The sequence below is a fragment of the Leucoraja erinacea genome, chromosome 14 (assembly GCF_028641065.1).
Source record: "Leucoraja erinacea ecotype New England chromosome 14, Leri_hhj_1, whole genome shotgun sequence".
Taxonomy (NCBI): Eukaryota; Metazoa; Chordata; class Chondrichthyes; order Rajiformes; family Rajidae; genus Leucoraja; species Leucoraja erinaceus.
The window spans coordinates 47,921,315-47,948,435 of record NC_073390.1 but is presented as its reverse complement, the minus strand read 5'-3'; the positions used below and the strand labels follow the sequence as shown (position 1 = coordinate 47,948,435).

Sequence of the window (27,121 nt, the reverse complement as noted above, 5' to 3'; positions counted from 1 at the left end):
AATTTGGGCCTGAGGTATCGAAAGAGTTAGAGAAACTATGGAAACCTTGGAAAATTGTGCAGTTTCATAATTCCACAGAGTACTGATGTAAAATAGAGAGAATTTAAAATAATAACGTGGCACCACATGCAAAATGCAAGCAATCTTTAATGAGACAAGCCAGTGCCTGTGGGCATTGCAGCTCAGAATTCTGATTGCATCATGCTTAAATTCTGCTCAAAATGTAATGCAATTGCCATAATTTCTAGGTCTATTTGCATCCCTTCAGAAATTTAACTGCGTATTTCCCAGAGCAATTTAGTAGTATCACTTGTGCATAATGGGGATAATGCAGATATCAGTGATGCAGCAGTTCATGCTGCACATTTGTTGCTCAAAGGAGCCAGGTTCAGTCCTAACCAACTACCGTCTGTGTTGTGGAAGGAATTGCAGACTCTGGGTTAAACCGAAAATAGATGCAAAATGCTGGAGTGACTCAGCGGGTCAGACAGCATCTCCGGAGAAAAGGAATAAGTGACCTTTCAGGTCGAGATCCTTCTTCAGACTGAGACTCAAGGGAAAGGGACTGACTCTGACTCTCAGTCTGAAGAAGGGACGATCCAAAACGTCACCTGTTCCTTTTCTCCGTAGATGGTGTCTGACCCACTGAGTTACTCTGGCTTTTTGTGTCTTATCTACTGTCTATGTTGAGTTTGCAGGTGGATTCTGATGGGTGCTTCACTTTCCTACCACACCCCAGCAACAGTCACAGGGTAGTTTCTCCTGAGCCGTCATCAGGCAACTGAACCATTCCATCAACTAGAGAGCGATACTGAGCTACTATCAACCTCATTGGAGACCCTCGGACTACCTTTAATCAGACATTACTGGACTTTATCTTGCACTAAATGTTATTCCCTTCATCATGTATCTGTACACTGTGGACAGATTGTAAACGTATATAATCTTTCTGCTGACTGGTTAGCATGCAACAAAATTTTTTTGACCTCGGCACACGTGACAATAAACTAAGCTAAAACATCTTGTTAGGCTAATTAGCTGCTGTAGATCATCAGTAGTGTAGGGTGGGGTGGCAAGAGTATTGGGGTGCGGGGGTGGGGGTGGTGGGGGGTGGGTGGGCATTGGCAGGTATGAGGAGTAATTGGGTGCAGGGAAATAAGAGGAATAATGGGGCAAAATCTCAATGGGCTGAATGGACTTGCACCATATTATGTTAGGAATCTCTCTAAAAAGTGCAATGATGTCATTTTCTGTGCAAAGTTCATTTCTGCAGCACAGTAGGGAAATGAGCCAAATTTGCCCCAGGAACCGCCATCTCCATAGACGTCCAACTAAATGTCAATACAGCAACAGTTTGGGACCTACGGATCCTTGTGACCTGCCCCACACTCAATATTACTGTTCATCCTTGACTCTCCCCCCTATCCCAATGGCCTCAATCCCTTCCAGGCAAGGCTTTGAACTTCTTACTGAAATTCGAAGGTCCCTACCCAGCTCCACGATAGAAACATCCCTCCAAACCAATTTTCCCAGCCACCTAATCCAGCAGCTTCCTCACAACGACCAATTCCTGGAGATCACAACTCCCAGCCTCCAATCTTCTCACCAAAGATCTTATCATCCTTGACCTCCTCATCCAAGTATCGCCCAAATTCCATCGACTTGCACTGCCTTTTACTCCTTTGACAAGGCCTCCGAGCTTCACGTGGACCACATCTTTGGCTTTACTTTTCTTTACACATATTCTCTTAGACCACTTACTGTAGTCTGAAGGATCCTGACCCGAAACGTCACCCATTCTTTTTCTCCAGAGATGCTGCTTGACCCGCTGAGTTACTCCAGCACTTTGTGTCTATCTTCACTATCGGCCAGCGTCTGCAGTTCCTTTCTACATAAGATGCCCATTCACCTGATCTCAGGCCCCAAACAACCCAGAGCTATCTGCCCTACCCCTACCAATGTCCCATCATTAAAAAAAAGTATATGGGGCACAAATAGGGTAGCTAGTAGCAGAGGTGTCTAAAGGAATCAGGGTCAGGCAGCATGGGTTTAGGATAACGGATAAGAGATTCAGACGGTATCTGAGGAAGAGTGTTTTCATCCAGAGCATGTTTGGAGTTTGGAATGCACGGCATGAGCGGGTGAATGAGAGGACAATTGCATTCTCTCAACATTTCCCGTGAGAACCTTGTGAATCGTCAAACACGGAAGGCTACGGACCCAGTGACAGGAATTGGGGTTAATATAAAAGTCTTCTTAATAACCAGCAAGGATGTGGTGGGCTACGAGAGGTTAAGTGTTTAGTTTAGTTTAATTTAGTTTAGAGATGCAGCACGGAAACAGGCCCTTCGGCCCATCGAGCCAGACATTAAACGAACATTAACACTGTCCTACACACACTAGGCACAATTAACTAGGCCAATTAACCAACAGGTCTTTGGAGGGTGGACGGCGAACAGAGATCCCGGGGAAAACCCACGCAGATCACGGGACAGCGTACAAACTCCGTACAGATAAGCAGCCGTAGTCAGGATCGAACCCGGGTCTCTGGCGCTGTATGGCAGCAACACTCCCGCTGCCGCCCTGCTGCTGAAATTTGCAGCAAGGCCCATGTTCTTGGCTGTGGTGACCACCCCATGCACTCATGCATCCCGTGCATGCGTTTCCATGCACGTGTTTACCTCTCTCTATATGTTACGTTAAGAAGTGACGGTGTTGAACAGAGGGCAGACGGACTGTGAGGAATGAACACCACTGACCTGGCTCTGCGTTGTCAACATCATCTCCATTTTCCTCTGTGGAATGAACACAAAGCAACAGTGGTGAGTGATCCAGCAAAAGCAATTAGCAGACCTTGCAACGACAAGCTATGTTGGGTCCCCAGAGCCATCAATGTAAAGTCTATGAACCGTTGGAAGTAAATTGCATGTTCTTCCTGCTCGCCAAACCAAAATCACGATTCATAAAGTTGTGAATTTATGTTGATTGCTCTGAGGAGCAATTGTTTTAAAAATCTTCTGTTCTCATTTGCAGTGAAATCATACATATATTACTTTTCCTCAGTGCTTTCTCAGCAGACATTTAAAAAGGCAGATAAATTAAAAATTAGACTACATTTATCAATAAATTTCTCCATCAATGAACCCCACTGGTTTTGTTTTTGTGGCTAATCAACTTCCAATTAAATAAACTATAAACCATAACATTAAAATACAATAAACTGGGAAATCTAGTTTTTAACTTTTTAGATGTGTCAGTACAGAAAGGCACTGCCCTTCATAGAAACATAGAAAATAGGTGCAGGAGGAGGCCATTCGGCCCTTCGAGCCAGCACCGCCATTCATTGGATCATCCCCTATCAATAACCCGTGCCTGCCTTCTCCCCATATCCCTTGATTCCACTAAGCCCTAGAGCTCTATCTAACTCACTTTTAAATCCATCCAGTGACTTGGCCTCCACTGCCCTCTGTGGCAGGGAATTCCATAACTCCACAACTCTCTGGGTGAATTTTTTTTTTCTCACCTCAGTCTTAAATGACCTCCCCTTTCTCTCTAAGACTGTGGCCCCTGGTTCTGGACTCGCCCAACATTGGGAACATTTTTCCTGCATCTAGCTTGTCCAGTCCTATAAGTCCTATAAGCTTCAACCCAAATCCTCCCAACCTCACTCCTCCTGAACTTGCCCACTGTGTCCCATGCCAATAACTTCACAGACCTGTTAGTTCCATTCCCATCACCCACCTCTGTCAAAACAAGGCACCAAATGCTGGAGAAACTCAGCGGGTCAGGCAGCATCTCTGGAGAACATGGATCAGTGACTTTTCAAATCAGGACCCTTCCTCATACTGATCAACATTTACCTACATCTGTCTACTTGAACCTCCTTTCTCCACAAGGGGAGACAAAACTACAAAGCAAATTAACCACAGATGCACCTTTGTTGCTAAACATCAATTGTGTTGCAAGATTTGGATGACCCGTGACCCATGCAACAAGGTCCATGTAAATTGGAGGAATATTTTACAACTGGACAGCTTATAAGCCAGAGGTATGAACATCGATAGGACAATGAAATTCTTGTTTTGCTTCAGCAGACAGAACATAGTAGGCATTGACTACAAAACAGATCAGTGTGTCCATATACCATTATATAAATATATAAACACATGAATAAATAAACTGATAAAGTGCAAATAACAGATAATGGGCTATTAATGTTCAGAGTTTTGTCCGAGCCAAGTTTAATAGCTTGATGGCTGTGGGGAAGTAGCTATTCCTGAACCTGGTCATTGCAGTCTTCAGGCTCCTGTACCTTCTACCTGAAGGAGGGTCTCGACCCGAAACGTCACCTATTCCTTTTCTCCAGAGATGATGTCTGACCCGCTGAGTTACTCCAGCTTTTTGTGTCTATCTTCAGTTTAAATCTGCATCTGCAGTTCCTTCCTACACACAAGGTCCAATCTTACAAAATGCCTAGGTCGCAACTCTCAACGATCTCAATAGAATCAAAATGCTTTTTTTCCCATGGAAGTTCAGAAGCAAAACACCAAATTGATGGATTTTTCATATTCAAAAGTGAATACTTTGCAAGATAAGGATTCATCCTCATATTTAGGTCGTGAAGATCTCTTTTCACGAGCTTCACAGAAGACTGATTTGCATGGAAACCACAGCCTCTGATTAGTATACTGATATATCAATGGCCAATGATTTTTTTTATTGTTACATGTTCTGACATGTACAGTGAAATTATCTTTGTGGCTTCTAGATCAGTAAAGATTTTCCGTACGTAAACACAATCCCCAAGTAGTGCATAGTGTATAGAAATAGTCCACTGAAACCGCTAATGAAACATACAGCAGCTTCCACTGCTCATAAAAAGCAAGAAATGTTAGTAATAAAATGAAATTACCTTTCACATTCCTTACTGGAGCCCTCTCTTCACTGAAAGAAAATTAAAGAACAGTAATGGGTCATTTATGGCCTTTAAAGTTGAGTGAAACATTTGATACACTGTTGATGTTTTTAACAAATAATAAAATAGGTGTAGGTTAGCTGTGAAAACCGAAGCAATTCCAAATTGAATCTAAGACGGCAGTAAATAGCAAGTCTTATGAATAATGCTGGAAGCACTCACCAGGGAAGACAAACATTTAACATTACATGTCCTTTCTTCATGTTAGTAGTGTTTTGTATTTTCAAAAAACACAAGAGTGCAGAATGTTCAAATTTCCAGCAGCAGAGATGTCTGTGAAAATTCAATATGACTCAACCGACCCACTTTAAATCCATGTTGCAAAACATACTTGGTTAATAGATTATGATTTTGATTATGATGAACCAGCCTACATGTTGATTAAAAGACACTGCGTGGAAACAGACCCTTTGGCCAAGTGAGACCATGCCACCCTTACCGCCAGTTCTATGTTATTACACTTATGCACCCATTGTCTACACATTAACCGCAATTTTACAGAGGGCCAATAAACCTACAAACTACAAACGTCTTCGGGGATGTGGAAGGAAACCGGAGCACCCGGAGGAAACTCAAGTTCAAGTTCAAGTCAGTTTATTGTCACATGTCCCTGATAGGACAATGAAATTCTTGCTTTGCTTCAGCACAACAGAACATAGTAGGCATTTACTACAAAACAGATCAGTGTGTCCATATACCATTATATAAATATATACACACACATGAATAAATAAACTGATAAAAGTGCAAATAACAGATAATGGGTTATTAATGTTCAGAGTTTGGTCCGATCCAGGTTTAATAGCCTGATGGCCGTGGGGAAGTAATGTGTGTGGTGGAAACTCACGAGGTCATAGGGAGAGCGTGCAAACTCCACACAGTCACACAGACAGCACCTGAGGTTAGGACCGAACCTGGGTCACTGATGCTGTGAGGCAGTGGTTCCACCAACTGTGCCACTGTGTGCGAAGATGTGCTGATGACTCCTGTGCGGAGTATTTAGTGAGGAGGAGGATTAATTGAAATTGGGGTCATTGTGTTCTATGGGCCATTCTTTCAGTCTTGATTTTAACTCAGCAGTTGCCCAATTCACATACAGCAAGGTTGCGGCAACCAGACTTAACGTGCCCTTGTTCTCCTCATTGTGAAGCCATCGAGTAACATCACTAGTCTGAAGAAGGGTCTCGACCCGAAATGTCACCCATTCTTTCTCTCCAGAGATGCTGCCTGTCCCGCTGAGTTACTCCAGCTTTTTGTGTCTATCGGTTTAAACCAGCATCTGCAGTTCCCTCCCACACATCAAAGTAGTGATGGCCCATTCCCAGTCAAGTGGTCGCCCAGGGTGCCAATAGCACCTCCTCCCCACTCCTGCCATTCCTTCTTCCCTCTATACCCACTCACCCGGGTACATGCCACCCCTACCTCCCATCCCAATTGCCCCCTCTACCTCGCTTACCTTGACATCAGGGGCTCACGCATCATTTACAGACAACAGGAATGTTGCAGAGCTCCAGGGAGGTACAAGTCCCAAATAGTAGCGCGACCCCAAACAGGCTCGATCCGGGAAACTCTTGCACAACCACAAATTTCAAGGGTGAGATTTGTAAAATTGAGTTTAGTTTAGTTTAATGTCACGTGTACCAATGTACAGTGAAAACCTTAATGTTGCACGCTATCCAGCCAGCTGCGAAAGACTATACATGATTACAATCAGGTTTGTAATTATATGACACCTACGTATGATGATACTGTGGTTATGGGATTGAAGAAAGCAGCTTCACCTTTTCCAGCTGCTCTCCGTATCGTTTTGTTTATCATCACATTTCCTGCATGACTCATTGTTGCAATCAACGATACCTTCACATGATCACGCTTCACAAAATGGCATGGGTGACGGAGAATAGATCTCATGGGTAGACCCAGACGTGACACGGCCATTCCCCGACACCAGGCCCGGCTCTCCCGGAACCTGCTTCTGCTCGCCCCCGAAACCGGAGATGAGGGTGAGGGAGTTGGTGCCGGGCGAGAAAATAATCCAAGTCTATCCAACCTCTCCCTGTAGCCAAAACGCTCGAAACCAGGCTGTGTTCTGGTAAACCTCCTCTGCACCCTCTCCAAAGCCTCCACATCTTTCCTGTAATGGGGCAACCAAAACAGCAGGCAATAGTCCAAATGTGGTTCAGCCAAAGTACCATATACAGCTGCTTCATAACTTCCTGACTCTTATACTCAATGCCCCTCGCAATGAAGGCAAGGATACCATATGCCTTCTTCACCACCCTATCTACTTGTGTTGCCACCTTTTTGGACCAGTCCCACTTAGGCAACTTTTTAGGCGGCTGCAGGAAACTATGCGGTCGCCACATGTTCGCGGGTGGTTGCTGGGTGGTTGCCGGGTGGTTGCCGGGGAGTAGCCTTCATGGTCGTGAGGAGTTCCCGCATTCTGGGAACTAGTCGCGGCCTCATTATGGTCGCCATGGAGAGTGGCGTAGGTGGGTCACCAGGAGGTCCTAGTGGGTTGCCAGGTGGTCGAAGGTTCTCATAGGTTGTAACCGGTGCTGACCGGTGAATTTCATTGGCTCATTGGGAAAAAAACGTAAGCAGTAGTTTTCAGAACCAAGGATAACCGACCGGTAATGTTAATGTCTGCCGAGCTTCACAGCCGTGTATCTCTGGCTTCTTAAATGTTGTTGTCTCCACTCCTTCTCCCCACCCCATCTCCCCCTATCTCCCCCCTCTATTAAAGGACCTATGTGACCCATCAACACTGTACTTTCACCATCTTAATTACAGCACCAACCTTCCTGGTCATCGCAATGTGTGTCTGTATCACATTGGCTTTGCACTGTGTGAATTTCACTCAGACAGCGGTCCCCCCGCTTGCCCTGTCCCCCACCTGCATCATAACGGGCTGGTGAAGGAAGCGGTGTGTGTGTGTGTGTGTGTGTGTGTGTGTGTGTGTGTGTGTGTGTGTGTGTGTGTGTGTGTGTGTGTGTGTGTGTGTGTGTGTGTGTGTGTGTGTGTGTGTGTGTGTGTGTGTGTGTGTGTGTGTGTGTGTGTGTGTGTGTGTGTGTGTGTGTTCCACTGTGACAGTCGCCGTACCAGTCTGCCAGTTTTTTCAGGCGACTTTACCGTCACTGGCAGTCGCCTGAAAGATTGCAGGCAGTGGTACAGGCCCAGTAGTGAGCTATGAACCTGGACTCCTATGCTAGCAGAGCTCCAAAGGTTACATTAGAAGGAGATATTACATACGGTAAATTTGTAATCCCTGGTAAATAGTAAGATGAGGTTTACCTGAGCCTTTTAGGATCTTGAAAGGTATGAAAAAGAATGGAAAGAGAGAAATATTTACAGCTGACGGGTTTTTGGTAATGATAAGTAACCTCCAGAAAAGATATAAACCACACTTCTTCACACAATGGAGTAAGAGAAGTGAAAACACATTCATAAGAAGAGCGAATTACGGGCTCTATTCATATTTGTTTTTAATTTTTAGTTTTTCGCTATCCCATGTTAATGAACGATATGGATCCTGATGTTAAGACATTTAATTTTAATGAATGACATGATAGATTCAAGGGCTAAAATGGGTTACTTAAGGGCCTGTCCCACTTGCCGGCACCCGTCATAGTCACAGCAAGTCGCCAAAACAAATCGGGTGTGGGACAGGCCCTTTATGATCTATGTTTTTATTAAATTGTGCAAAGCAAATGCAAACATTAAATCAACAAGAAACCAGAAGTACCTGTACTTATACATGAATAAAGGCAGTCAATCTGCAAGCCATTAAAAAGTATTTTCCCCAGAGTTGTTTATTTTAAAGCAGGATTTGTTTTCTGTAGGTATGGTAATCATTTTATTAAACTGGCAAGGTTGATAATGTTTTATCTTTGAAAGACCATTCAGCCAGTTCTCTCACTCACAGTTCCCTGTGGGCTTGTGCTATGGCAATAGGCTGGAGAACTTCTCACTGTGGGACACAGTGACACAGTGGTAGAGTTGCTGCCTTACAGCACCAGACACCCAGGTTCGATCCTGACCACAGGTGCTGTCTGTTAGGAGTTTCTGTATTCTCCCTGTGACTGCGTGGGTTTTCTCCGGGTGCTCTGGTTTAAGGTCTAAGGACATAAGGAATAGGAGTTGAATTTGGCCATTCGGCCCATCAAGTCTATTCCACCATTCAATCATGGCTGATCTATCTCTCCCTCCTAACCCCATTCTCCTGCCTTCTCCCCATAATCTCTGACATCTATCCTAATCAAGAATCTATCTATCTCTCCACTGACTTGGCCTGCACAGCCTTCTGTGGCAAAGAATTCCACAGATCACCACCCTCTGACTGTATACCAAAGATGTGCAGGCTTGTAGGTTAATTGGCTTCTGTACATTGTCCCTAGTGTGTAGGGTAGAACCAGTGCCCTTCAGCCCATCGACTCCACTCCGACCAATGATCACCCATTCACACTAGTCTATGATATCCCATTTTCTCATTCACCCCTTACACCCCAGGGGTAATTTACAAAGGCTACAAACACACATGACTTTGCGATGTGGGAGGAAACCGGAGCACCCGGAGAAAACCCACAACCTCACAGGGAGAACGTGCAAACTCCACACAGGCAGCACCCAAGATCAGAATTGAACCTGGGTCACTGGTTCTGTGAGGCAGTAGCTCTACCAGCTGCGGCACTGTGCCGCCCAAAACTCCTGTTAACACTGGTAACGGGAACAATACAGAAATAACCTTTTGTCAAAAATAAGAGGAAGCTGTTCAGTGGAAAGTAGAAAAAAAAGGGAAGAGAGAGAAGGGAAGGTGAGAAAGTTGAATCACAGAAATAGATAATACAGTTTGAAGGGGTAGAACATTTGCTGATTGTAAAATGATTGCTGATCTCTCTGGGCAGTGTAAAGACAATAATAGCTAAAGACCTCGCCAAAACAAACAACACAATGGAAAAGCAGGAAAGGCAGCAATGTGAGAAATTGGATAACAAAAGGAGACAATATACACGGTAGCACGGCGGTAGAGTTGCTGGCCTTCAGCCCCAGAGACACAGGTTTGTTCCTGATGCTGTCTGTACGGAGTTTGTACGTTCTCCGCTTGACCGGCATGGGTTTTCTCCAGGAAGCTCCGGTTTCCTCCCACACTCCAAAGACGTACTGGTTTGTGGGTGTTAATTGGCTTGGTATAAAAGTTTTTGAAATTGTCCCTAGGATAGGTAGGATAGTGTTAGTGTGCGGGGATCACCGGCCGGCATGGACTCAGAAGGGTATCGACCTGAAACGTTACCCATTCCTTCGATCCAGAGATGCTGCCTGTCCCACTGAGTTACTCCAGCATTTTGTGTCCGACTTCAGTTGTCCGAAGGGCCTGTTTCTGCGCTCTATCGCTAAACCAAACTAAAAAAACTAAACTAAAGACCAGAAATGTTGTAAATGACCAAAGAGAAAATGAAACCCCTTCCCTGCTTTGTGATAAGAGAAAGTATTGAGTGGGTACTAAGGTCCAAGGCCCAAGAATAATGGAAGAAATGAACCTTGAAATGGTCTAACTGGTTTTAGTTTGTTGACTCTTCATTTGTATTCTACTGTCATTGGGTGGTGTCGGTGATGGCGTGAGATTGGTGGGGGTGGGACTGGAGATGTTGGCAGATGTGATATTGCACTCGTGTATTTGAATATAAATATTTAAATGATATTTGCATAATAAATATTCCTTGCCGTGCCACAGCTGTTTGTTGCCATAACAATCTCCGGGTGTATTTATGTCCCACTGTTTGTGGCAACGCAAGAGTACATGTTTTTTTGTAAAGTAGACACAAGGAACTGCGGATACTGGTTTGCACAAGAGGACACAAAGTGCTGGAGTAACTCCAGCAAAAGATTGACACAAAGTGCTGGAGTAACTCAGCAGGTCAGGAAGCATCGCTGGAGAACACGGTTAGGTGACATTATAGGGTCTGAAGAAGAGACCCAACCCCAATCCACATTCACCTATCGACATTCTCTGGAGATGCTGCCTGACCGTCTGAGTTACTCCAGCACTTTGCATCTTCAAGACTGGATAGACTTGGTTTATACTCTCTAGAATTTAAGAGATTGAGAGGGGATCTTATAGAAACTTACAAAATTCTTAAGGGGTTGGACAGGCTAGATGCAGGAAGATTGTTCCCGATGTTGGGGAAGTCCAGGACAAGGGGCCACAGCTTAAGGATAAGGGGGAAATCCTTTAAAACCGAGATGAGGAGAACTTTTTTCACACAGAGAGTGGTGAATCTCTGGAACTCTCTGCCACAGAAGGTAGTTGAGGCCAGTTCATTGGCTATATTTAAGAGGGAGTTAGATGTGGCCCTTGTGGCTAAAGGGATCAGGGGGTATGTAGAGAAGGCAGGTACAGGATACTGAGTTGGATGATCAGCCATGATCATATTGAATGGCGGTGCAGGCTCGAAGGGCCGAATGGCCTACTCCTGCACCTAATTTCTATGTTTCTATGTTTCTATGTTTCATTAAAGGGGATGCCTTCCTAACTCGTCAAAGTTTACTGTCTAAAAGGCGAGAGAAATTGATGTAAATACTTAATCTGAACAAGGGTCCCAACCCAAAACATCACCTATCCACGTTCTCTAGAGATGCTGCCCGACCCACTAAGTTACTCCAGCACTTTGTGTACTTTTGGAAAGTACTAATCACTAGTAGCCAGGAACTCCTGATCCTGAGATGAGAGTTTGAATCTCACCAGAGTGACTGCAATTTTTTTATTCAACTAATTTAATAAATTTGGAATTCATTTTTTAATAACATCTCTTTTCAGTACCAGCAATTATGGAATTATTGAACATTATTTTTTTTTTTTAAAGCAGGGAAACAAGGATGCTTAACTCAACAGGTCAGGTAGCATCTTCGGAGAATATGGATAGGTGATGTTTAAGGTCGGGACCTTTCTTCAGATTGATAGTAGTGTGGGAGAAAAAGCTGGAAAATGGTGGGGTGGGACAACTCTTGACAAACGATCGCTGGATACAGGGGAGAAAGGCTTAATTGGCAGATGGGTGGACAAAGGCTCGAGATGAAAAGGAGCCAAAAGGTTGTAAGATATGGAGAGAGGAGAAATGAAATGTGAAGCCAGAGGAAAGGAAGTAGGTAGAAGTGAACGGGGGGGTGGGAAGGAGGTAATGTTAGGGAAAGTGGGGTCTGGAGAATGGAGAGTGGGAGAATTGTGTGCACACTTGGGTGGGGCACAGGGAAGAGACGGGAGGTAAAAAAAGGGGGGAAGGGTACCACCTAAATTTGGAGAATTCAGTATTAATACCATTGGGTTATAAGCTACTCAATGGAATAAGAGGTGCTGTTCCTCCATTTTGTGTGTGGCTTCATTCTGGCAATGGAGAAGACCCAGCACAGAAAGGTCAAAATGAGAACAAGAGTTAAAAAAACCATCTGGTTCACTAATCTGTAACGGGAAAGGAAATCTCCATCTTATTCTGGTCTGGCCTCTGTTGACTCCAGACCTTGCCGTTCTAGTTGACACTTGACTGGCTCCAGTTCGGAGGGAGTATGAAGAGCCAATAAATACCAGCAACACCAACAACACCCCCATCCTTTGAGTGATTTAAAAAAAATAGTTGGACCCAGGTGCTAAGCTGGAAGTGGTTTTTCTTCCAACAATGCCACTACCCTAATTTTTAGTCGCAATTTAGATAAATGGACTTGCATAATACTATGTGTAGAAAGGAACTGCAGATGCTGGTTTATACTGAAGATAGACCCAACATGCTGGATGTTACAAAACTTTGTAACTTACGAAATTCTTAAGGGGTTGGACAGGCTAGATGCAGGAAGATTATTCCCAATGTTTGGGAAGTCCAGAACAAGGGGTCACAGTTTAAGGATAAGGGGGAAATCTTTTAGGACCGAGATGAGAAAAACATTTTTCACACAGAGAGTGGTGAATCTGTGGAATTCTCTGCCACAGAGGGTAGTTGAGGCCAGTTCATTGGCCATATTTAAGAGGGAGTTAGATGTGGCCCTTGTGGCTAAAGGCATCACAGGGGGTATGGAGAGAAGGCAGGTACAGGATACGTAGTTGGATGGTCAGCCATGATCATATTGAATGGCGGTGCAGGCTCAAAGGGCCGAATGGCCTCTACTCCTGCACCTATTTTCTATGTAACTAGCACTATCCTACACACTAGCAACAATTTACAATTTTACCAAAGCCAATTAACCTACAAAACTGTATGTCTTTGGAATGTGGGTGGAAACCAGAGCACCCGGGTCACAGGGAGAACGTGCAACCTCCGTACAGACAGCACCCCGACATAGTCAGGATCGAACCTGCGTCTCTGGCAGAAACTGTACCGCTGCGCCACCGTGCTGCACCAAAAGGAGGAAAGTTCGAAATATAGAAACTAAAATGAGGAAAGTTTGGAAATGTGTAGTTTGGAGCTTTGATATCTACACGCACAGCCATGTATCATGGGATAAGGAGTTGGTATCTGCAGAAATCTGCAGTTGGAGGATTGATATGGGTAAACATAAAATTGCAATTGTAGAAACAATGTTGATAAGGGTGTATGGGACATGCTCTTGTTTAGGTGGGGGGCAGAATGACCTCAAGTAGTTTTTTTAAATGGTTGGGGAGTTAGATAAGCATTTTCGTCAGCAGAATGATGACAGATTATTTGTACTATACAGTCAGGGGGAAAAAATCAGTAACGTATGTCCTTCATCAACGATGCTGAAAATTTTAACGGTTATATAAAAAAGAAAAATAAAGGGATGATTTTGCAAGTGGAAACAGGTCCAAAATTATGGACAGGGTGTCCAGATTTCCTGATGAGCACGGTGACAGATTAGCCTCCCCACTGGGGAGCGTCCATTTGTAAAATCAGCCCTCTGGTGTTTCGATGGAGTGAACACCTAATGTGTCAAACAGCTGGCAACATAGCAAAATAAAATCCTATCATATATACAGACATAATGTAAAGCCAAATCAGATTAAAGTATATTTCAACTGTGCAATGTTCCATCATAATTCTCTTTTAAGATTTGCAGCAGGAGCGCTATGCGAGGTGTACTAGGCCTCGCTGTGGCTGGCACAAACTGCTTTTTTATCAGAGGAGAGGAGGTGTCTGAAGAGTTCAAGTTCAAGTGAGATTATTGTCATGTGTCCCTGATAGGACAATGAAATTCTTGCTTTGCTTCAGCACAATAGAATATAGTAGGCATTTACTACAAAACAGATCAGTGTGTCCATATACCACAATATAAATATATACACACATAAACAAATAAACTGATAAAGTGCAAATAGCAGATAATGGGCCACCAATAATCAGAGTTTTGTCCGAGCCAGGTTTAATAGCCTGATGGCTGTGGGGAAGTAGCTATTTCTGAACCTGGTTGTTGCAGTCTTCAGAAGGGTCTTGATCTGTCACCCATTCCTTCTCTCCAGAGATGCTGCCTCCAGCATTTTGTGTATATCGGAAGAATTGTGAATGTAGCTGAAGAATATAGAATAAAGGGGAGGTCATTTAAGACTGTGTTAGATGTGGCCCTTGTGGCTAAAGGGATCCGGGGGTATGGAGAGAAGGCAGGTATATGATACTGAGTTGGATGATCAGCCATGATCATATTGAATGGCAGTGCAGGCTCGAAGGGCCGAATGGCCTGCTCCTGCACCTATTTACTATGTTTCTATGATGGTCTCATTCTTGTTTCAAGCGACATGAACAGCTTAATCTCAGGTTGAATTTCAAAGCCACAGTGAACCTTGTGTAAATGCAATGGACATATTGTTTTTCATCAAACACATCTCAAAAACATCCAGCTAAGAATGATTTGATCTATGATTTGGAAACAATAGTCTACGTCACGATGTGCAAAATGATAGCTTGTAGAAAACTGGCATGTTGTTGCTGCAGTTTTTTTCCTCCAGCAGGCTATTAATATAATGTTTCATTGTGTGAACAGCTAAAAGCTGGATCCAATGCCAAATTACTTTGGCACTGTAAATCTTTCTCACTAGCTGAGGAAGAAACTTAATCTGGTATAGCCAAGAATTCACACAGGAACAAACAGCCCACTCAAATGCAGTGAACCACTTTCAACAAATGTGTCTGCCATGAATACGAGTCTGAATCTGAATCCATTGTCTAAAGAAATGATGTAGAAAAACCAACCTTAACATGGGATAGACACAAAAAGCTGGAGAAACTCCATGGGTCAGACGACATCTCTGGAGAAAAGGAATATGTGACATTTCAGACTGAAAAAGAGTCTCGACCTGAAATGTCACCTTTTCCTTTTCTCGAGAGATGCTGTCTGACCCACTGAGTTACTCCAGGTTTTTTGTGTCTATCTTCAGTTTAAACCGGCATCTGCAGTTCCTCCTACACCTTTACAATAGGCATGTGGCCCCAAGGAGTTTCACTTGAGTATATTAGACAAGAGTAATGACCAATTCCAAGGAGGTGCTGAATGTATGATTTAACGATAGGTTAAGGAGCCAAGTTAAATGAAGCGCATTAAAAGATGTGACATTGAGATGTGGAATTCTTGAGCTGAGGGACCTACATAATTGAAGACGTGACAAATAGATTCAGATGCAGATTAATTTAATTAATTGCATATACACCAGGGCACAATGAAATTCCTCGCTCGCATGAAGCTCGACTGAACAATGAATATGACAAGTACACGATAAATGCAATGGCGAATGCAAAAACAAAAGAATGGTGCACAGGTTGGAGTTCAAACTGAAGTAGTACATAAAAAACTAGCGTACAACATCAGAATAACGTAATAGAATGGAATACTTTATTGTCACATGAGACAAGGCACAGTGAAATTCTTTGCTTGCCTACCCGATAATATGCAAGTAACGGCCACCAAGTTTCAAAGCACGGCGGCACCTCCTTGCTCCCCCCCCACTCACGCCAGGTCCCCATTGTCCATTGTTCTCCCCCCTCACTCCCCATTGTCCTTCCCGCTCCCTCACACGCCCCCCCACGCCGGGCCCTCCATTGTTATTCCCCTTCCCCCCCCCCCACATGGCGGTGCACGACCGCGGTTCAATCCACGAGGCTTCGCCACCGCCACGAGGCTCCACCGCGGTCGAGGCCCCAGCGCAGCTGCCGCCGAAGCTTCACCACTGTCATAAAATATGATAGAATTAAACTAAGAGTGGGCGGTACACAACAGTGAAGGGAGTGTGAAAGAGGTTCAACAGTCTGACAGCCATGGGGTAGACGCTGCTCTTATGTCTGGACATCCAGGCTTTCAATCTCTTGTAACTTCTTCCTGAAAAGGGAATAACATGGTGGCAGGAATCCTTGACCATTCTTCCAGCCCTCCTGCTGCAACGTACATGGTGAAGATGGACGGGTTTGAAGGAAGCAACGAGCCTGGACGGTGATGGACCGGGCTGTGTTCATCACTCTCTGCAAGTTAACGCAGTCAAGGCGGAAGCAGTTGCCATACCATGCTGAGTTGCATCCACAGATGCTGTCTGACCCACTGAGTTACTCCATCTTCTTGTGTCTATCTTCCATTTTAGTTTAGTTCAGTTTAGTTTCTTGTCACGTGAACCAAGGCACTGTGAAAAGCTTTTTTGTTGCGTGCTGTCCAATCAGCGGAAAGACTATATATAGTTGCAATAGAGCCGTCCACAGTGTGCAACGGTTCCCAACATGGGGTAAATTTACCCCCGGGGGTAGATTTGTTGATTCTGGATTTGTACATATTTTTTCTCATTGACTGACTGTGTTTGGTTCTGGTATACCGGTATTATTCACAGCAAAAGGATTTGAGTATAGGAGCAGGGCGGTTCTACTGCAGTTGTACAGGGTCTTGGTGAGACCACACCTGGAGTATTGCGTACAGTTTTGGTCTCCTAATCTGAGGAAGGACATTCTTGCCATAGAGGGAGTACAGAGAAGGTTCACCAGACTGATTCCTGGGATGTCAGGGCTTTCATATGAAGAAAGACTGGATAGACTTGGCTTGTACTCGCTAGAATCTAGAAGATTGAGGGGGGATCTTACTGAAACCTACAAAATTCTTAAGGGGTTGGACGGGCTAGATGCAGGAAGATTGTTCCCAATGTTAGGGAAGTCCAGAACAAGGGGTCACAATTTAAGGATAAAGAGGAAATCTTTAAGGACTGAGATGAGAAAAACATTTTTTACACAGAGAGTGGTGAATCGCTGGAATTCTCTGCCACAGAATGTAGTTGAGGCCAGTTCATTGGCTATATTTGAGAGGGAGTTAAATGTGGACCTTGTGGCTAAAGGGATCAGGGAGTATGGAGAGAAGGCAGGTACAGGATACTGAGTTAGACGATCAGCCATGATCATATTGAATGGCGGTGCAGGCTCGAAGGGCCGAAAGGCCTACTCCTGCACCTATTGTCTATGTTTCTATGTTTCTATTAGTTGTTTATATCATAACTAAGTGAGATAACGTTGCAATTTCGTTCAGACTTTGGCCTGAATGACAATAAAGGCTATCTTATCTTATCTTATCTTATCTTATGTGCTATTAAAGTTTCCAGGGTTAAACGGGGCAAAAAAGGTTGGGAACCCCTGGTGTACTGATACAGGGTGAAAGGAATAACGTTTAGTGCAAGAGAGAGTCCAGTAAAGCCCGATTAAACATAATCTAAGGGTCTCCAATGAGGTAGATGGTTGCTCTGACCATATCAACCAAGCAGTAGCCGGCCTGAAAATGTCTCTGCTTTAAAAAGATTGTGCACTTTTGTGAGAAAATATGCAATAAGCAAGAAGCGACTCTCAATAAAGAATTTATTGAAGTGTTGACGCAGTTTTGATTGAATGCCTTTAAAGAATTGTTTTTGATGCTTGGTACCGTCTTATATTAAGAACATATGTCAAGGACAATCAGGGAAGGAGCATCTGGTCTGCAGTGCACTCATTGTGCAGTTTCTGCACAAAGTGACTGCCATCCACTCCCACATTCACGTTCTGCAGCCAAGATGCACAATCTCATGGGATGTGCAAAACTACAGAAAGAAAGGAACTGGAAAATTATTCACTGATAACCAAAAAAGTGTGTGGTGAATATCCAAGTGGGATCACAAGGAACTACAGACGCTGGTTTACAAGAAAATTACACAAAGTGGTGGAGTAACTCAGCGGACCAGGCAGCTTCTGTAGGGAACAGTGTTATAGCCCTGTCCCACTTCACGAGTTCATTCCAAGAGCTCTCCCGAGTTTAAAAAAAAATCAAACTCGTGGTAAGCACGGAGAATGATCGTAGCGGGTACGTCGGTGCTCGGGGACGTCTCTTACCAGCTCGTAACGCGAACGGCAATTAATCGGGAAGACTCGCTATCGACAGGTAAACTCGGGAAGACCGGTGAAGATTTTTCAACATGTTGAAAAATGGCCACGCGAGCCCCGAGAACCGACGAGCGGCCATTACCGTAAATCTCCGAGTTCGAATCAGGGCAAACTCGGGAGAGCTCTTGGAATGAACTTGTACCGTGGGACAGGGCTTTTAGGTGATGTCTTGGGTCGGGACCATTCTTTACATCAATCTGTTACTCAACTTTTACATGGGCAACTTCAACCTAGGTTAAGAAGGCATCCCATTCTAATACACATGCAAAGTGCTGAAATAACTCAGCGTGTTGGTCAGTATCTCCAGAAGACATGGATAAGTGACATTTTTGGTTGAGACTCTTCTTAGTCTGAAGGATCTCAATCCGAAACGTCACAAATCAATGTCTTCCAGAGATGCAGCCTGATCCGCTGAGTTACTCCATCACTTTGTGTCCATGTTTGTAAACCAACATCTGCAGTTCTTGTGATCCCATTCCAATAGTTACACCAAATCTGGATGCTGAATTTGAGTTGGCAATTCTGCAAAAAGTACACAACTTACTGATGTCTATTCCATTTCTTTGGTGGTATAATTTATTTTCATATCGTAAGGTCATAAGTAATAGGAGTAGAATTAGGCCATTCGGCCTATCAAGTCCACTCCGCCATTCAATCATGGCTGATCTTTCATTCCTAACTCCAATCTCCTTCATTCACCCCATAACCCTTACAAATCAAGAATCCATCTATCTCTGCCTTAAAAATATCCATCGACGGCCTCCACAGCCTTTTGTGGCAAAGTATTCCACAGATCCACCATCCTCTGACTAAAGAAATTATTCCTCATCTCCTTCCTAAAGGAACTTCTATTAATTCTGAAGTTGGCCTCTGGTGCTAGACTCTTGCATGAGTGGAAACATCTTCTCCACATCCAGACCTTTCACTATTCGGAAAGTTTCAATGAGGTCGCCCCTCATCCTTCTAAACTCCAGCGAGTCGAGGCCAAGTGCCGTTAAATGCTCATTACTGGGATCATTCTTGTAAACCTCCTCTGGACCCTCTCCAGCGCTAGCACATCCTTCCTCAGATATGCTGCCCAACATTGCTCACAATACTCCAAATGTGGCCTGACCAGCGCCTTATAGAGCCTCAGCATTATATCCCTGTTCTGGATTCTCATCCTCTTGAAATAAATGGCAGCATTGCGTTTGCCTTCCTTACTACCTATTTGACTTGCAAATTAACTTTTTGGGAATCCTGCACCAGCACTCCCAAGTCCCTTGTATCAACCTATAACAGTCAACTTATCTATGGAGGCCAAGTCTAACCCTTTCATTATATGGAAGGTCTCAATTAAATCTTCCCAAAGTCTACAATATTACTCAGGAGTTCTATCTGTTATATCTCTTGTTAATTAAGTAAGTAAGTAAGTAAGTAAGTAAGTTTATTGGCCAAGTATTCACATACAAGAAATTTGCCTTGGTGCTCCGCCCACTAGTAACAACATGACATACAATACAAATTTATTATCATTTGAGCCCCAGTGAGACTCAAACGAAATGTTGTTTCCACAGCCATACAAACAAAGACACTGTCTTACAGACATACACATAATTAAATTCACACAAACATCCATCACAGTGAAGCCACTGTGATGGAAGGCAAGTCTTTTCTCTCCCCTGTTCTCCGTGTCTCTCCCGATGTCCAAGCCCCAGGCGGGCGATGATGAGTCCCACGGCCATTTTAGGCCGCGCGGGGCGATTTACGGCCCCGCTCCCGGTCTGAAAGTCCAAGGTTGGAACCCCCACGGGCGATGGTGAGTCCCACGGCCATGAAGCCGTGCCGGGTGATGTACTGTCCCGGTCCGGGTTGTTCCAACCCCGTGACACCGGCTGGAGAAGTCGCGTTGCGGGTGACAGTGACAGTTACAAATGACTCAGAAAACACTAAATATTAATAATAAAACATTAATGATAAAACACATTGATCAAGCATGTGAACCAACAAAATACCAGATCAAAGGGAGGCTACAGATTTTTGGCTGTTGAGTAGAGCAACTACTCGTGGATAAAAACTGTTTTTATGTCTGGCTGTGGCAGCTTTGACAGTCCGGAGTCGCCTTCCAGAGGGGAGTGATTCGAAGAGTTTGTGGCCAGGATGAGAGGGGTCAGAGATGATCTTGCCGGCTCGCTTCCTGGCCCTTGCAGTGTACAGTTCATCAATGGAGGGAAGGTTGCAGCCAATAACCTTTTCTGCTGATCGGATGATTCGCTGCAGCCTCCAGGTGTCGCGCTTGGTGGCTGAGCCAAACCAGACCATGATGGAGAAGGCGAGAACAGACTCTACGATGGCCGTGTAGAATTGGACCATCATTGCCTGTGGCAGATAGTGCTTCCTCAGCTGCCATAGGAAGTACATCCTCTGTTGTGCCTTTTTGACTGTGGAGTCGATGGTAGCCCCCCAATTAAGGTCCTTGGAGATAATGGTTCCCAGGAACTTAAAAGACTCCACAGATGTGACTGTGGTGTTGTTGATGGTGAGTGGGGTGAGGGGAGGGGGAGCTCTCCTAAAGTCTACAATCAATTCCACTGTTAAAGACCATCACACTGTGTACATTGGCAACTCTCTTGCCAAAGAGGCCCAGTGGATATTTTTGCACCAGCAATGTGTTCACAATGTGCACTACTATTGGCTGATAATTTGCCTGTTTTTTAAAAAAATATATACACTGATCTTTTTTTTGTCGTTATTTATGGGTTTTACCGAGTTTCGTGTTTACATATCTGTTGTGCTGCTGCAAGTAAGAAATTTATTGTTCCGTTTTGGGACATATGACAATAAAACACAAGGTACACAAAAATGCCAGAGAAACTCAGCGGGTGCAGCAACATCTATGGAGCGAAGGCAATGTTTCGGGCCGAAACCCTTCTTCCTTTTTTTATTGCGGAGGTAGAGGTCGGGGATGGGGCCCTGGTACGTAGCGAACAAGGACTGTTCGACGTACCCGACAAAGAGGCAGGCGTAGCTGGGGGCCACGGGTGTGCCCATAGCTACGCCTTGTATTTGGAGCAAATCAGAGGAGTCAAACGAGAGGTTATTGAGGGTAAGGACCAGGTCCGCTAGGCGGAGGAGAGTATCAGTGGCTGGGTATAGGTTGCTTCTCCGGTCAAGGAAGAACCGGAGGGCTTTGAGACCATCGTGGTGGGGGATGGAGGTGTAGAGTGACTGGACGTCCATGGTGAAGATGAGGGGGTGAGGGCCTAGAGAATGGAATGCGCGGAGATGACAGAGAGTGTCTGAGGTGTCTTGAACCATAAAACACTCCTTACTCTTGATTAGTTCATGCCTAATTGGATTCCAAGGCAATACATTCAAACAATCAGCCCACCCACACCAGCCCAACCTCCCTGTCTATGCAGAGTTTAGCTTACAATGCTAACGTTGGGTATACAAGCAAAGACTCTCACTGTGCCTTGTCACATGCGACAATAAAGTATTCATCGATTCAGAACCTGTGGATCACACACCAGTGCAGCAGGCAACACAGAAGTGGAGGAAGTCATCCTCAACGCCTGAGAAGACAACATCCTGGTAGAATTAAAATTGAATCTGTAAGAGAGAGACACAAGAAACTGCAGATGGAATTTTGTATAGAACACAGTGGTGCAGCTGGTGGAGCTGCTGCATCACAGCGTCAGAGACCCGGCTTCAACCCTGACCTCGGGCGCTGCCATCTGTGTGGCGTTTGCGCGTTCTCCCTGTGACCACGTGGCTTTCCTCAGGCTGCTCCGGTTTCCTCCCACATCCCAAATACCTGCGAGTAGGTAGATTAACAGGCCTCTGTATATTGTCCCCAGCGTGTGGTGAGTGGATGTGGAAGTGAAATAACATAGAACGAGTGTGATCGGGTGAGCAATCGTGCATGTACTCGGTGGGCCGGAGGGCTCGTTTCCATGTTGAATGAATGAATGAATCTCTTTATTGTCATTGCACATGGTACAATGAAATTTAAAAGTCAATCCCACACTGCAATTCACAAGAGCAATTTTAAATATATAAGAAAAGGTAAAAATATATAGACATATTAAAAAAAAAAATCACAGATAAATAACAATAGCAGCTGAGGTAGACCAATTCAGTTGATTGTGAGTGTTATTTCTTATTTTGCATTGTTAAGTTCACGTATGGCTATGGGGTAGAAGCTGGGTGCTGTCTCTGAGTCTGTTTGTGCGAGTTTTGAAAGACCTGTACCGTCTGCCAGAGGGCAGCAGGTGGAACAGGTTGTGCCCAGGGTGGGAAGGGTCCTTTAGGATGTTGAAGATAGACACAACATTTTGGAGCAATTCAGCAGTCAGGCAACATCTCTGGACAAAAAGAACAGGTTACGTTTGGGTCAGAATCCTTCTTCAGTCTGAAGAAATGCCACCTATTCCGTTTCTCCAGATGCTGCCTGACCTGCTGAGTGACTCCACTATTTTGGGTCTATCATCAGTATAAACCAGCATTTGCAGTTCCTTTCCATGCTGTATCTCTAAACTAAACACAAAGTGCTGGAGTAACTCGGCGGGTCAAGCAACATCTCTGGAGAACTCTGGAGTCTGAAGTGTGTAGGAAGGAACTGCAGATGCTGGTTTAAACCGAAGATAGAGACAAAGTGCTGGAGTAACTCAGTGGGACAGGTAGCATTTCTGGAGAGAAGGAATGGGTGACGAGGTTTCGGGTCGAGACACTTCTTCAGACTGAAATTCACAGGAAAGGGAAACGAGAGATATAGACAATGATATAGAGAGATATAGAACAAATGAATGAAAGACATGCAGAAAAATAACAATGATAAAGGAAACAGGTGATTGTTAGCTGTAGCAGGTGAGAATAAAAAGCTTTCAAGAAGGAACTGCAGATGCTGGAAAATCAAAGGTACACAAAAATGCTGGAGAAACTCAGCGGGTGCAGCAGCATCTATGGAGCGAAGGAAATAGGTAATGTTTCGGGCCGAAACCCTTCTTCAGAATGGGAGTCGGAAGAAGGGTTTCGGCCCAAAACGTTACCTATTTCCTTCCCTCCATAGATGCTGCTGCACCCGCTGAGTTTCTCCAGCATTTTTCAGAATAAAAAGCTGATGTGACTTGAGTGTGGGGAGGGATGGAGGGCGAGGGAATGCAGGGGTTACTTGAAGTTAGAGGAATCAAAAATCATAGCCCTGGGGAGTAAGTTGCCCAAGCGATATATGAGATGCTGTTCCTCCAATTTACATGACACTGAAGAATGGTTTTGACCTGAAATATCACCCATCCATGTCCTCCCAAGATGCTGCCCCACCTGCTGAGTCACTCCAGCAGTTTGTGTTCTGTCCTGGTATTTAATCGATTGTTCTAATGTCTTGCCAATCTTGTAGCGGCCTGTTTGGTCTGAAGATTGGCCTCGACCCGAAACGTCACCTATTCCTTTTACCCGGGGATGCTGTCTGACCCGCTAAGTTACTCCAGTTTTTTGTGTCTATCTTTGGTTTAAAGCAGCATCTGCAGTTCCTTCCTACACTGTTCAGTGATGCTGAAGGCACTTTGGTATTTTTGTCATGAGCTCAATTGGCTGATGAAATGGGAGATGTAGTCATTAACACCTCCCCCTTTTTGCAGAAGGCATCTTTGGTTTTCATTACTGTGACCTTACCGTACAAATTCAGGAACTGAAATTCAGAATTAACCCCAACAAAGATTGGGAAATGAAAAACTGCTTAAGCAAGCGCCTAAATCACAAGCACATGGAATGAACGTCGCAGCAACTCGGCCGGTTTACTTTTGATACTAAATACAACTGTCTATCGCAACCAGACTTAGATGTCAACAGGCATTTGTCTCTGGCTGTGCTTTTGCTCTTTGCTGGCTCGAAGGATGATAAAGAAGCAATTAGAAATGTGCTAGATCCCCATCTCTCCATTGCATTGGCAGTTAATGGAATGACGACAAATGCTTCCTTCTTCTCCCACATTGGGTTCAAACCTGCCTGGATATTTGATACTTTTCTATAGTGATCTACTGGCACGTGTCCACCTGCCCGAGGTCATCGGCCTCCTCCGCAAGCGCCACAACCCCTCAACCAATACAAAAACATCTCCCAGGTTATTGTTGAGCACAAACAACTTCAGAAGACGGGGACTTTGCAAGGAACACATACGTGCACATATAGGGTAGACACAAAGAGCTGGAATAACTTAGCTGGACAGGCAGAATCTCTGGAGAGAAGGAATGAATGGGTGACCCTTCTTCAGACTGAGAGTCAGGGGAGAGGAAGTCTAGAGATATGAAAGGGTAAGGTGTGAAAACGACAGATAAAATAAGATGCGGGAATGTAGAATGGTACATTATTAGCAGAGGGGAAGGTGACACGAGGTATACAATCGGTAAAATTAATCATGACAATGAAACTAGTGGGAGAACTATGTTCATTCGTAAATACTCATTCCTTCTCTCCAGGGATGCTGCCTGTCCCGCTGAGTTACTCCAACATTTTGTGTCTACCCACACACACACAAATACACATACACACACACACACACACACACACACGATACATATACATACACATGAAAACAAACCAAATATAAGTGGTTGTTAAAGACCAAACCAGAGCCCCCACGTCTCTGTAGTTCCGATCTTATCTGGAGGTTGTAAATAACCTGATTACTGTCTTTCTCTCTTCAGAATATAATGCAAACACGCGTCCTTGTTTGAGGCGTCTCGGCATCTCCCTCCACAGAAGCTGCCCGACCCACCGACTTCCTCCAGCACTGGTCTCGAATCCCCAAGAAACAAACCGTTGCGGGGGGACTCAGCGGCTCGGGAGGCAACTGTGGATGGGTGGGGGGTGGACTGAGGGCATCTCGGGTCGGGGAACCTGATGAAACCTCCTGGGTGCAAACAACCAACATCTGTCCATTTCAAACACGGAGTCGCTGCCCGGCCCACTGAGTCCCCCAGCCAGTGCTGTGTTCTGTGTGTTGGTCGCTGCAGCTTCCAGCACCTGAATCCTCCGCTCTCTGCCAACTCCAGTATTCACTACATGTTTCAAACAGGTGGACTTGCATCCACCAGCACGACAATCATTTCGCAGGCAAATAGCCGGGCATGCTTTCTCTCTCAGGTGAAATGTATTAAACCTACACCATGCCTATATAAAAACAACGGCTGCTTCAGATAGAGAGTGCGTTACACCCGTTGATATTGCAGATGTGATAACAACCCTTTGTTCTGCAAACATGGCGCCAAGGAAGGATAGGATACAACGTGCATCGCTCCTCCGATCGCCAAAACAATAACACCAGCTCCTCCACTGCAGGAAGTCACCCACACGGATAAAACAAAGAACAAAACGCCGCGATCCCCACCTTACACATTCATTGCAGCCCACCTTCACTGATATTGTTACTGTAATTAATCAAACTGTAGTAAGTCAATGCACAATTCCACTGAGCGCATGTTGTGATCAGCGCTCAACAACAAACAAACGCATGCACAATCAACCGCGCTGTTTCTTATTTTTTGCGTACAGAAAGCCTATGTTTCCACTGACCTGGCTTGCATTTCTTCAACGGAGAAGTTTGCAACCATTTCTATCCATTGGACGCTTGAGACGCCCCCCTGTCCTTTGCTTCTTTGGGTTTTAAAATTCAAAGGCGGGAATGAAACGTAACTCCCTCTTCCATTGAAAGCATTTGGAAGGGGGGGGGGGGCGTGGGTAGAATAAACACAGGGACAAAGGCGGCGAGAACCGTCCCCTTGGCCTGAAGGGAGGAGGCAGGGATGAGGTGAGAAAAGAGCTACTTCCCACTGGGTCAACGAGCTGAGGTTGATCTAGCGAGGAGGAAGTATCCACCTAAACACTTTCCACCGCGACACAAGAGACCGCAGAAGCTGAAACCTCGTGCAAAAGCCTTGAATTCCTGCAGCATCTTGTTTTAGTTGTGCCTCTCCAGTGTGGACCCTGTTCCCTGTTACCAAACTCTCGGTGAAAAGATATTAAACATTCTCTTGGTTAAATGATGTTTTGCCTTTCTATCTTCAAAGAGAGACACGTTTTATTCTGTGCAAAACTAGTCGTGTTTCAGCATCACATATTAATAGGTCGAAATCGACCGAATTAGTTTCGCAGATGTTTTTCCTCGCGAAGATAGTCTCCCCCACCCCCTTCCTCTCTCTCTCTCGCTTGTCAAAATAACAACTTTGAGAACTGAAATTATTTCCTAATGTTAAGTGTGTTTATTTGTTGTTATGTACTGACAAGGGAACAATGAAGAAAGGCACAAAAAGCTGGAGTAACTCAGCAGGACAGGCAGCATCTCTGGAGGGAAGGAATGGGTGACGTTTCGAGTCGAGACCCTTCTTCAGGCAACAAATGAGATGCTGCCTGTCCCGTTGAGTTACTCCAGCATTTTGTATTTACCTTCGGTTTAAACCAGCATCTGCAGTTCATTCCTACAAGGAACTGCAGATGCTGGTGTAAACAGAAGATAGACACAAATTGCTGGAGTAACTCACTGGGTCTGAAGAAGGGTCTAGAAACATAGAAACATAGAAATTAGGTGCAGGAGTAGGCCATTCGGCCCTTCGAGCCTGCACCGCCATTCAATATGATCATGGCTGATCATCCAACTCAGTATCCCGTACCTGCCTTCTCTCCATACCCTCTGATCCCCCTTGGCCACAAGGACCACATCTAACTCCCTCTTAAATATAGCCAATGAACTGGCCTCAACTACCCTCTGTGGCAGAGAGTTCCAGAGATTCACCACTCTCTGTGTGAA

The 27,121-nt window shown here is 44.7% G+C and overlaps 1 protein-coding gene across 2 annotated transcripts in view; it reads right to left on the bottom strand.

The window, feature by feature from the left end:
• si:dkeyp-97b10.3 (NACHT, LRR and PYD domains-containing protein 1b allele 3) overlaps positions 1-26,345 on the bottom strand; it is an 84,673-nt gene extending 58,328 nt beyond the window's left edge. For both annotated transcript variants that reach the window (XM_055646364.1, XM_055646365.1), the window contains exons 1-3: positions 25,891-26,345; positions 4,913-4,944; positions 2,760-2,795 (exon numbers count right to left, since the gene is read on the bottom strand). In XM_055646364.1, the coding sequence (XP_055502339.1) occupies positions 2,760-2,795; positions 4,913-4,944; positions 25,891-25,928 (106 nt within the window). In that variant the 5' untranslated portion in view covers positions 25,929-26,345. The remainder of the gene's footprint in view (positions 1-2,759; positions 2,796-4,912; positions 4,945-25,890) is intronic.
• Positions 26,346-27,121: the final 776 nt, after the last annotated feature.